Source organism: Heteronotia binoei, chromosome 5, assembly GCF_032191835.1.
Source record: "Heteronotia binoei isolate CCM8104 ecotype False Entrance Well chromosome 5, APGP_CSIRO_Hbin_v1, whole genome shotgun sequence".
NCBI lineage: Eukaryota > Metazoa > Chordata > Lepidosauria > Squamata > Gekkonidae > Heteronotia > Heteronotia binoei.
Window position 1 is genome coordinate 1 of NC_083227.1, and position 12,146 is coordinate 12,146.

At 50.6% G+C, this 12,146-nt stretch overlaps 1 protein-coding gene across 1 annotated transcript in view; it reads left to right on the forward strand.

The window, feature by feature from the left end:
• Window positions 1-1,630: 1,630 nt before the first annotated feature.
• The window catches only part of LOC132571013 (class II histocompatibility antigen, M beta 1 chain), a gene marked incomplete at its 5' end in the record, with an annotated part of 34,935 nt that continues 24,419 nt past the window's right edge, over window positions 1,631-12,146 (forward strand). The window contains one exon of the mRNA XM_060237644.1: window positions 1,631-1,810. Coding sequence (XP_060093627.1) covers window positions 1,631-1,810 — 180 coding nt within the window. The remainder of the gene's footprint in view (window positions 1,811-12,146) is intronic.

The window sequence follows — 12,146 nt, forward strand, 5'->3', positions numbered from 1 at the left end:
GTCTGTGTCCTTTATAAAGTTTATATCTCTGCTATTTAATCTTAAGTAGGCCCAACCCGACGTGGCCCGGCCCAGCAAGGTCTCATTTATGTCAGATCCATCCCTCGTAACGAATGCGTTGGACACCCCTGCTCAAGGGTCTCAGGCAGAACCCCCGAAACGTGGCCTGGGAGAAGAATCGGGGTGGGGGCTTCTCTTCTTCATCCAGCCAGAGTTCTGCCCCTGGGCCACTCCGCCCCCCCCCCCAGGAGGGTTGCCAAGTCCAATTCAAGAAATATCTTGGGGGTGGAGCCAGGAGACTTTGGGGGTGGAGCCAGGAGCAAGGGTGTGACAAGCAGAATTGAACTCCAAAGGGAGGTCTGGCCATCACATTTAAAGGGAACGCACACCTTTTAAATGCTTTCCCTCCATTGGAAATAACGAAGGAGAGGGGCAGCTTCTTTGGGGGCTCATAGAACTGGACCCCTTGGCCCAATCTTTTTGAAACTTGGGGAGTATTTTGGGGAGTGGCATTGGGTGCTATGCTGAAAGTTTGGTGCCTCTACCTGAAAAATCAGCCCCCCCCAGATACCCACGGATTCCTTCATTGTTTCCTATGGGAATCAGTCTCCATAGGGAATAATGAAGTGCCCAGCAGACATTTCCTCCCCTCCCCCCGCTTTTTGATGACCCTGCAGCGGGGGAGGGCCTCCAAACCGGGGATCCCCCGCCCCCACCTGGGGATTACACAACAAAACTTGCAAGCTAGTGACCAGTTTACTAAGAAGTATATAGAAATCAGTCCAAATGTCCAAAACATGTATATAGGAGAGCCAGTTTGGTGTAGTGGTTAAGTGTGCGGACTCTTATCTGGGAGAACCGGGTTTGATTCCCCACTCCTCCACTTGCAGCTGCTGGAATGGCCTTGGGTCAACCATAGCTCTGGCAGAGGTTGTCCTTGAAAGGGCAGCTGCTGTGAGAGCCCTCTCAGCCCCACCCACCTCACAGGGTGTCTGTTGTGGGGGAGGAAGGGAAAGGAGATTGTGAGCCGCTCTGAGACTCTTTGGAGTGGAGGGCGGGATATAGATCCAATATCTTCTTCTTATCTTTTATATTCAAGTCCCAAAGTAGTGTGGTGACAAGCCAACCGATTAAGTACTTGTTTCTTTCCAGTCTTCATCAGACCTGGGACCAATATGGATTCAATTATATAGATTCTTTACACAATTTTCAAAAAAGAGGGACACAGAGCGTCTCCAGCAGCAGTTTCACATCGGCTACAGCTCAGTATGTGGCTTCTTGCCACATATATCATTGAATCCATATAGGTCCCAGGTCTGATGAAGATTGGAAAGAAACAAGTACTTAATCGGTTGGCTTGTCACCACACTACTCTGGGACTTGAATAGACACATTTTGGACATTTGGACTGGTTTCTATACACTTCTTAGTAAATTGGGCACTGGCTTGCAGGTTTTGTTGTGTTATCCATTAGAGTGACCTCTCTCGGATTGTATTCTACCTCACCTGGGGAATGGCAACCCTGCCTCAAAGAATTGCTTTGGGATGGGGGGAGAAGGTGAGTGCAGGCCAAGGCCTTCCACCCCCCCGCAAGGGCCCCTTTCTGAAACAGGTCTCTCTTCTTCCTCAGAGTGAGCGCCTCAAGACGAGCGAGGACGCCTCCACCCATCCGATGCCCGGTGGGACTCCGGAACCGGCCCGCAGCGGGGAACATGCCGTGCCAGACTGGCTTTGCCCCTTTAAGGCACGACTGCTTCAACCCCAGCCGGAGACTCCCCCTCCCACCGCCCTGGCTGGAGGGGCCCTGGCTGTGCTGGGGGGGGGGGGGCGTTGCTTCAGGCTTCTCCGCGCAGAGACCCCTCCCTCTCCTCCAGCTGCCTCTTCTCCCTCCCGCCCCCAGCTTGCAGGAGGCTCTTTCTGTGCACAGCACAGCAGTGCCCCTTCCAAAGTGGGCGGCTCTCCTGCCGCTGCCAGCCCACCCCCCACCCCCAATCCTCCACGCCAAAGAGTCTTCCTTCAGCTTTTGATACAGAAAAGCAGCCCAAGGCCTTCCAGGAGGTTCAGAGACCGATTTGCCACCCCTGGTGGAAGTGGGTAAGCTGGGCTTTTTTGGGTAGAAAAAGCCCAGGGGAAACTCATTTGCATATTAGGCCACACCCCTGATGTCACCATGGCTTCATGCAGGGCTTTCTTCTTCGAAAAAGCCCAGCAGGAACTCATTTGCATATTCGGCCACACCCCCTGATGTCACTGTTGTTTCACACGGGGCTTTCTTGTAGAAAAAACTCAGCAGGAACTCATTTACATATTAGGCCACACCCCTGATGGCACCATTGTTTCACACGGGGCTTTCTTGTAGAAAAAGCCCGGCGGAGACTCATTTGCATATTCGGCCACACCCCCTGATGTCACTGTTGTTTCACATGGGGCTTTCTTGTAGGAAAAAACTCAGCAGGAACTCATTTACATATTAGGCCACACCCCTGATGGCACCATTGTTTCACACGGGGCTTTCTTGTAGAAAAAAGCCCAGCGGGAACTCATTTACATATTAGGCCACACCCCCTGATGTCACCATTGTTTCACACGGGGCTTTCTTGTAGAGAAAGCCCAGCAGGAACCTATTTACATATTAGGCCACACCCCCTGATGTCACCATTGTTTCACACGGGACTTTCTTGTAGAAAAAGCCCAGCGGGAACTTATTGGCATATTAGGCCACACCCTCTGACAGTGAGCCAGTTAGAACCTCATTCGTGTGTTCCTGCTCAAAAAAACCCCCTGGGGGTGAGTCTCTGGGGCTGCCCCTTTCAATATCAGATATCTTGGCCCAGGGGAAGGGCTTTCCCTGAGCATCCCTTCCCTCCCCCTCCCCCCCCCCCCCCGGAAAAGGGGCTATCTCTGGCTGTGTTCTTCAGAACCTCTGAGGAAAGGGCTCTGGGACTGAGACCGGGGTGGGTGAGAGGGTGGGGTGCAGTCATTTAAAAAAGAACCTGCGCTTTAAAATGGGCGGTCCACAATTATAGCTCAATAAATAACATTTCTTAGGGAGAAATGCTTCTCTCCCCCTTCTACCTCTGCAGTGCTTGAATTCAGAGTCCCCAGATCTAATCTCAGATTTCTTCGTGGCAATAGATCCAAGCGGGTAGCTATGTTGATTCTGAAGCAATAGAATAAAGTTTTAAGTCCAGGGGCGCCTTTAAGACCCACACAGTTTTATTCAAGGTAAGAACATAAGAGAATCCCTGTTGGATCAGGCCAAGGGCCCATCCAGTCCAACACTCTGTGTCACACAGTGGCCAAAAAACCAGGTGCCATCAGGAGGTCCACCAGTGGGGCCAGGACACTAGAAGCCCTCCCACTGTTTCCTCCCCAAGCACCATTTGCCCCAGACAAAAGAACATTAGAGAAGCCATATTGGATCAGGCCAAAGGCCCATCCAGTCCAACACTTTGTGTCACACAGTGGCCAAAAAACCAGGCGCCATCAGGAGGTCCAACAGTGGGGCCAGGACACTAGAAGGCCTCCCATTGTTTCCCCCACAAGCACCATTTGCCCCAGACAAAAGAACACAAGAGAAGCCATATTGGATAAGGCCAAAAGCCCATCCAGTCCAACACTCTGTGTCACACAGTGGCCAAAAAACCAGGCGCCATCAGGAAGTCTACCAGTGGGGCCAGGACACTAGAAGGCCTCCCACTGTTGCCCCCCCCCCCAAGCACCATTTGCCCCAGACAAAAGAACACAAGAGAAGCCATATTGGATCAGGCCAAAGGCCCATCCAGTCCAACACTCTTTGTCACACAGTGGCCAAAAAACCCCAGGTACCATCAGGAGATCCATCACTGGGGCCAGTACACTAGAAGCCCTCCCACTGCTGCCCCCCCAACCACTAAGAATACAGAGCATCACTGCCCCAGACAGAAAGATCCAACAATACATTGTGGCTAAGAGCCACTGATGGACCTCTGCTCCAGATGCTTATCCAATCCCCTCTTGAAGCTGGCTATGCTTGTAGCCACCTCCACCTCCTGTGGCAGTGAATTCCACGTGTTAATCACCCTTTGGGTAAAGAAGGACTTCCTTTTATCCGTTCTAAACCTACGGCTCAGCAATTTCATTGAATATCCACGGGTTTTGAGTATCCTCACAGGGTGTCTGTTGTGGGGGGAGAAGATATGGGAGATTGTAAGCCGCTCTGAGTCAGGGAGAAGGGCGGGGTATAAGTCTGCAATTCTTCTTCTTCTTCAAGCTGATGTTGTACAGGGAAGAGGACCCCCCCACACACACGCCCTTTGAGGAAGTGCAGTCCCTCCTCAGAGAGCCAGTTTGGTATGGCGGTTAAGTGCGCAGACTCTTATCTGGGAGTGCCGGGTTTGATTCCCCACTCCTCCGCTTGCAGCTGCTGGGATGGTCTGGGGTCAGCCAGAGCTCTGGCAGAGCTGTTCCTCTCCAGAGCAGTTTCTGTCAGAGCTCTCTCAGCACCGCCTACCTCACAGGGTGTCTGTTGTGGGAGAGGAAGGGAAAGGAGATTGTAGGCCGCTCTGAGCCTCTGTCCTTGAAAGGGCAGCTGCTGTGAGAGCCCTCTTAGCCCCACCCACCTCACAGGGTGTCTGTTGTGGGGAAGGAAGGGAAAGGAGATTGTGAGCCGCTCTGATGCTCTGGGATTCAGGGTGGAGGGCGGGCTATAAACCCAATATCATCATCATCTTCAACAATGAGGAAGATCACATGATTCTTTGGAAGAAGCAGCACAGTCCTTTGAATTGATAATCAGTAGCTAGACTATGCCCTGGATCTTGTAAAGCTATAATAAAAAGTGTTCCTTTGAGCGTGTAGAGACTGCCGATCCATCACACAGATGATCCACCGCTTCCCCCTGTGTAGTGTGGACTGGGCGGCAGCCACTTCGTGTTCCCATCATTAAACGTCTTCTCCTTTTCTATTTCTTCTTTTATTTGTTCCATTTGTGCTCCCAAAGCCGCTGAAACCGTTCTCCTCTTCTCTGTTTGGTCCTCATGACAGCCCTGCAAGGTGGGTTCAGCACAGGCTGGCTCAAAGTCACCCAGCAAGCTTCCACAGCACGAGGGACGATTTGAACCCAGGTCACCCAGCTGCTAGTCCAGTGCTCTTCACCCCACGCCATGCTGGCTCTCTTCCCCGAAATCCAGGGGCGATTTTTCCTGCTACTACTCCCTGCAGCAATGTAAAGTCCCCTTTGTATATCAGGAGTGGCCGACAGTAGCTCTCCAAATGTTTTTTGCCTACAACTCCCATCCGCCCCAGCCAGCATGGCTGATGGCTGGGGCGGATGGGAGTTGTAGGCACAAAACATCAGGAGAGCTAACGTTGGCCACCCCTGTATGATGGGATGCTGCTTCTTGGTTGAGGTAGAATCATAGAACCACAGAGTTGGAAGGGAACTCCAGGGTCACCTAGTCCATAAGAACAGAAGAGAAGCCACGTTGGATCAGGCCAATGGCCCGTCCAGTCCAACACTCTGTGTCAAATAAGAGAAGCCCTGTTGGATCAGGCCAATGCCCCATCCAGTCCGACACTCTGTGTCACATAAGAACATAAGAGAAGCCATGTTGGATCAGGCCAATGGCCCCTCCAGTCCAACACTCTGTGTCACATAACAACATGAGAGAAGCCATGTTGGATCAGGCCAGTGGCCCCTCCAGTCCAACACTCTGTGTCAAATAAGAACATAAGAGAAGCCCTGTTGGATCAGGCCAATGGCCCATCCAGTCCAACACTCTGTGTCACATAAGAACATGAGAGAAGCCATGTTGGATAAGGCCAATGGCCCCTCCAGTCCAACACTCTGTGTCACATAAGAACATAAGAGAAGCCCTGTTGGATCAGGCCAGTGGCTCATCCAGTCCAACACTCTGTGTCACATAAGAACATGAGAGAAGCCATGTTGGATCAGGACAGTGGCTCATCCAGTCCAACACTCTATGTCACATAAGGACATAAGAGAAGCCATGTTGGATCCGGCCAGTGGCCCATCCAGTCCAACACTCTGAGTCACATAAGAGAAGCCCTGTTGGATCAGGCCAATGACCCATCCAGTCCAACACTCTGTGTCACATAAGAACATAAGAGAAGCCATGTTGGATCAGGCCAATGGCCCCTCCAGTCCAACACTCTGTGTCGCATAAGAACATGAGAGAAGCCATGTTGGATCAGGCCAATGGCCCCTCCAGTCCAACACTCTGTGTCACATAAGAACATGAGAGAAGCCATGTTGGATCAGGCCAGTGGCTCATCCAGTCCAACACTCTGTGTCCCATAAGAACATAAGAGAAGCCATGTTGGATCAGGCCAATGGCCCATCCAGTCCAACACTCTGTGTCACATAAGAACATGAGAGAAGCCATGTTGGATCAGGCCAATGGCCCCTCCAGTCCAACACTCTGTGTCACATAAGAACATAAGAGAAGCCCTGTTGGATCAGGCCAATGGCCCCTCCAGTCCAACACTCTGTGTCACAGAAGAACATAAGGGAAGCCCTGTTGGATCAGGCCAATGGCCCCTCCAGTCCAACACTCTGTGTCACAGAAGAACATAAGAGGAACCATGTTGGATCAGGCCAATGGCCCCTCCAGTCCAACACTCTGTGTCACAGAAGAACATAAGGGAAGCCCTGTTGGATCAGGCCAATGGCCCATCCAGTCCAACACTCTGTGTCACATAAGAACATAAGAGAAGCCCTGTTGGATCAGGTCAATGGTCCCTCCAGTTCAATACTCTGTGTCACATAAGAACATAGGAGAAGCCATGTTGGATTAGACCAATGGCCCATTCAATCCAACACTCTGTGTCACACAGTGGCTAAAATATATATACACTGTGGCTAATAGCCACTGATGGACCTCTGCTTCATATTTTTATCCAATTCCTTCTTGAAGCTGGCTATGCTTGTAGCCGCCACCACCTCCTGTGGCAGTGAATTCCACATGTTAATCACCCTTTGGGTGAAGAAGTACCTCCTTTTATCCGTTTAATCTGACTTCTCAGCAATTTCATCGAATGCCCACGAGTTCTTGTATTGTGAGAAAGGGAGAAAAGTACTTATTTCTCTACCTTCTCCATCCCATGCATTATCTTGTAAACCTCTATCATGTCACCCTGCAGTCGACGTTTCTCCAAGCTAAAGAGCCCCAAGCGTTTTAACCTTTCTTCATAGGTTCAATGGGTTCAAATATTTCAATAGAAAACTAAATAGCAAAAGTTTCACAGTTCCATCCAGAGAGTCCAAATGAACAGGAGGTCGACTTGATTCTAGCTCCGACCACATCTCTCAACCAAAGGCAAAAGCTCAGGAAAAAATATATCAAATTGTTTCTGATGTATCAAGAAGTTGCAAAAAGCTGCAAAACCCACAAGATTTTTTTTTCAGCACGTCCAAAGACTGCACGTAGAATTCCCAATGGTCAAATGGGACAGAAAGTCTCCGGTAAGATTTAAGAATGGCACTAACCTCCAAAAGGCTCAAGGCTTCACCAGTTGAATCCCCGCCTGTTTAAAGGCAACTACGCATCACTTCCCACCGTCCTTCACAGAGCTGCTGTAAATGTAAACCCAATAGAGAAAAGGAGAATCTCCAGGGATCAAAAGATGCACGGCTGGAGGAAGTCCAAGGAGGAAGTGCTGACTTCGAAGAGGAAGAGGCTGGAGGGAGGAAGGAGGTGGGTGAGCATGTGGGTCTTACCACCCACAACCCACAAACAAGCGGATGTATATTCAGATCAACACGGAGAATTAGATTGCATATTTGCACACAGGGCAGAGAAACCGAGATCTTAAGAACATAAGAACAGAAGAGAAGCCATGTTGGATCAGGCCAATGGCCCCTCCAGTCCAACACTCTGTGTCACATAAGAACATAACAGAAGCTCTGTTGGATCAGGCCAATGCCCCCTCCAGTCCAACACTCTGTGTCACATAAGAACATAAGAGAAGCCCTGTTGGATCAGGCCAATGGCCCATCCAGTACAACACTCTGTGTCACATAAGAACATAAGAGAAGCCATGTTGGATCAGGCCAGTGGCCCCTTCAGTCCAACATGCTGTGTTACATAAGAACATAAGAGAAGCCATGATGGATCAGGCCAATGGCCCATCCAGTCCAGCACTCTGTGTCACATAAGAACATAAGAGAAGCCATGATGGATCAGGCCAACGGCCCCTCCAGTCCAACACTCTGTGTCACATAAGAACATAAGAGAAGATATGTTGGATCAGGCCAATGGCCCATCCAGTCCAGCACTCTGTGTCACATAAGAACATAAAAGAAGCCATGTTGGATCAGGCCAATGGCCCATCCAGTCCAGCACTCTGTGTCACATAAGAACATAAAAGAAGCCATGTTGGATCAGGCCAACGGCCCCTCCAGTCCAACACTCTGTGTCACATAAGAACATAAAAGAAGCCATGTTGGATCAGGCCAATGACCCATCCAGTCCAGCACTCTGTGTCACATAAGAACATAAGAGAAGCCATGATGGATCAGGCCAACGGCCCCTCCAGTCCAACACTCTGTGTCACATAAGAACATAAAAGAAGCCATGTTGGATCAGGCCAATGGCCCATCCAGTCCAGCACTCTGTGTCACATAAGAACATAAAAGAAGCCATGTTGGATCAGGCCAACGGCCCCTCCAGTCCAGCACTCTGTGTCACATAAGAACATAAGAGAAGCCATGATGGATCAGGCCAACGGCCCCTCCAGTCCAACACTCTGTGTCACATAAGAACATAAAAGAAGCCATGTTGGATCAGGCCAATGGCCCCTCCAGTCCAACACTCTGTGTCACATAAGAACATAAAAGAAGCCATGTTGGATCAGGCCAATGGCCCATCCAGTCCAACACTCTGTGTCACATAAGAACATAAGAGAAGCCATGTTGGATCAGGCCAACGGCCCATCCAGTCCAACACTCTGTGTCACACAGTGGCAAAAAATTTTATATATACACACGCACTGTGGCTAACAGCCACTGATGGAGCTGTGCTCCATATTTTTATCTAACCCCCTCTTGAAGCTGTCTATGCTTGCAGCCGCCTCCACCTCCTGTGGCAGTGAATTCCACATGTTAATACCTCACAACTCTGGACCAAATGAAGCAGTAGAAAAAAGACCGCATCACTCTGGCCAATTTTGATGGAGTCGAAAAAAAATCTTTCTTGGCCCTGCACAGTGGCTATCTAATTCCACATGGTCTCAAAACAGGGAGGCAGGAGGGGGTCACACTGTGCTGGACTGAAAATCTTTTCACTCATCGAGGTGTCTGGGATCAGCAAATCTCAACAAGACAACGGGAACCGAGACCAGATTTAAATTTTGAAATACTTGATTGGGAAATCTGGCACAATATTAGGAAGGGCGAAACTTATCCTGAGCAAACGCTGGTAACGCTAAATCAAAAGCACTGACGGCACAGCACGTGCTAACTCAGCTGGTGATGTGATGTGATGGTATCGCTTTACTCTGCTCTGGAAAGGCCTCAGCTGGAGTCTTGTGTTCAGTTTTGGGCACCATATTTTAAGAAGGATATACACAAGCTGGAAGGGGTCCAGAGGAGGGCGACGAAGATGGTGAGGGGTCTGGAGACCGAGTCCTATGAGGAAAGGCTGAAGGAGCTGGGCATGCTTTGCCTGGAGAGGAGGCGGCTGAGAGGTGATAGGATCACCATCTTCAAGGACTTGAAGGGCTGTCATCTAGAGGATGGCGTGGAATTGTTTTCTGTGGCCCCAGAATGTCGGACCAGAACGAATGGGTTGAAAATAAATCAAAAGAGTTTCCAGCTCAACATGAGGAAGAACTTCCTGACCGTTAGAGCGGTTCCTCAGTGAAACAGGCTTCCCCCTTGGGAGGTGGTGGGCTCTCCTTCCTTGGAGGTTTTTAAGCAGAAGTTAGATGGCCATCTGACAGCAATGAAGATCCTGTGAATTTAGGGGGAGGTGTTTGCGAGTTTCCTGCGATGTGCAGGGGGTTGGACTAGATGACCGTAGAGGTCCCTTCCAACTCTATGATTCCTGACCCTTAGAACGGTTCCTCAGTGGAACAGGCTTCCTCCTTGGGAGGTGGTGGGCTCTCCTTCCTTGGAGGTTTTTAAACAGAGGCTGAATGGCCATCTGACAGCGATGAAGATCCTGTGAATTTAGGGGGAGGTGTTTGTGAGTTTCCCGCATTGTGCAGGGGTTGGAATAGATGACCCTGGAGGTCCCTTCCAACTCTAGGATTCCTGACGGTCAGAGTGGTTCCTCAGTGGAACAGGCTTCCTCCTTGGGAGGTGGTGGGCTCTCCTTCCTTGGAGGTTTTTAAACAGAGGCTGAATGGCCATCTGATAGCAATGAAGATCCTGTGAATTTAGGGGGAGGTGTTTGCGAGTGAGAACACACGCATAGCTGGTCTTGAGGACAAAAGGAGATTGAGGAAGAATCGCACTGCTACAGCACCAACCCTAAATCAGACTTTTCCCTGCAGCCACTGTGGCCGGACCTGCCTGTCCCACATTGGTCTTGTCAGCCACCAGCGAGCCTGCAGCAAACGTGGACTACTGCACCCTTCTTAAATCTTCGTTCGCGAAGCCAAGCCGAGAGAGAGAGAGAGAAGAGAGAGCAGGGGGTTGGACTAGATGACCGTAGAGGTCCCTTCCAACTCTATGATTCCTGACCCTTAGAACGGTTCCTCAGTGGAACAGGCTTCCTCCTTCGGGAGGCGGTGGGCTCTCCTTCCTTGGAGGTTTTTAAACAGAGGCTGAATGGCCATCTGACAGCGATGAAGATCCTGTGAATTTAGGGGGAGGTGTTTGTGAGTTTCCTGCGTTGTGCAGGGGGTTGGACTAGATGACCCTGGAGGTCCCTTCCAACTCTAAGATTCTATGATTCTAACCCAATAAATGTTGCAACAAAACAAAAATCGAGCAGGGCGACTTCAATTTGGAGCAACGGTTAATTTTAAGTTAAAGGATTTAATGTGAGGAACATAGGGAACAGGACTGAGGAGGAGCGGGGTCTGTAGAGACACGAGGCGTCCATTGTTCAAACTGTGGAGTCTTGTGAGCAAATGTTCTATTCCATGAGCTGCTGGCCTTAAAGTTGTAAGCTAACTGCATAAATTAGCTTGCTCTTAGAGCCACTTTTCCTGAGCTGAGACAAAAAGATGTGTGAGCCAGAGGCTAAACCATTGTGAGCTAACTCACACTAACTCAGCCTAGAGGGAACGCCGGAGGTGTCCCTTCTTCCAGATGTGAGGCCTAAACAAGAGAAAGGAGCAAAGTGGCCCCCCTCTGCTGGAAACCGGGGAGATCAATCCAGATGGGATACAAAGAAAGGCCTTTCCTAGTCTGTAGAAATCGAGCGGGGGGGGGGGGGGGGGGCTGCGTTTCAACCCAAGCTGTACTCCATTTTTCTGGAGGGTCCCCTAGTAGCTTTCAATAGCAGAAATCAGAAATCAGGGTGCGCTCTTTCTTTTGTAGAAAAAGCCCAGCGGGACTCATCTGCCTATTAGGCCACACCCCCTGGCATCACCATTGCGATCACCCTCCGGAACATATGCATATTAGGCCACACCCCCTGATGGCAAGCCACCCGGAGCCGTGTCCCACTTCCTGCTCAAAAAACCCCCTGGCAGAAAACCCACATTCACCTGTTGGGCAATCCGATATCAGGAAATTGCATGAGAATGTGCTTTGGCAGACTGCCACCCACCTCCTCACCCGGTTTCCAGCCTGGCACAACAGGGGACATTTCTCCCGTGACTAGGCCTTTCGGGCAGTTGCTCCGGGCCTGCGGGGTGCTACTGAGTACCACTTCCTCCTCCTCCTCCTTAGCCCTGCAGAAGAGCTGGGCTGGCTGCCCTGAAGGAAGCCAAGGAGAAATCCACCAGAAAGGAACCTTGCACCCCACGCCCCCGACTGGCCACCACTCTGAGGATGGAGTTCATAAGAACAGAGAAGAGAAGCCACATTGGATCAGGTCAATGGTCCATCCAGTCCAACGCTCTGTGTCACGCAGTGGCCAAAAAAACAAGCGCCATCAGGAGGTCCACCAGTGCGGCCAGAACTTCAGAAGCCCTCCCACTTGTTGCCCCCCCCACCTAGCACCAAGAATACAGAGCATCACTGCCCCAGG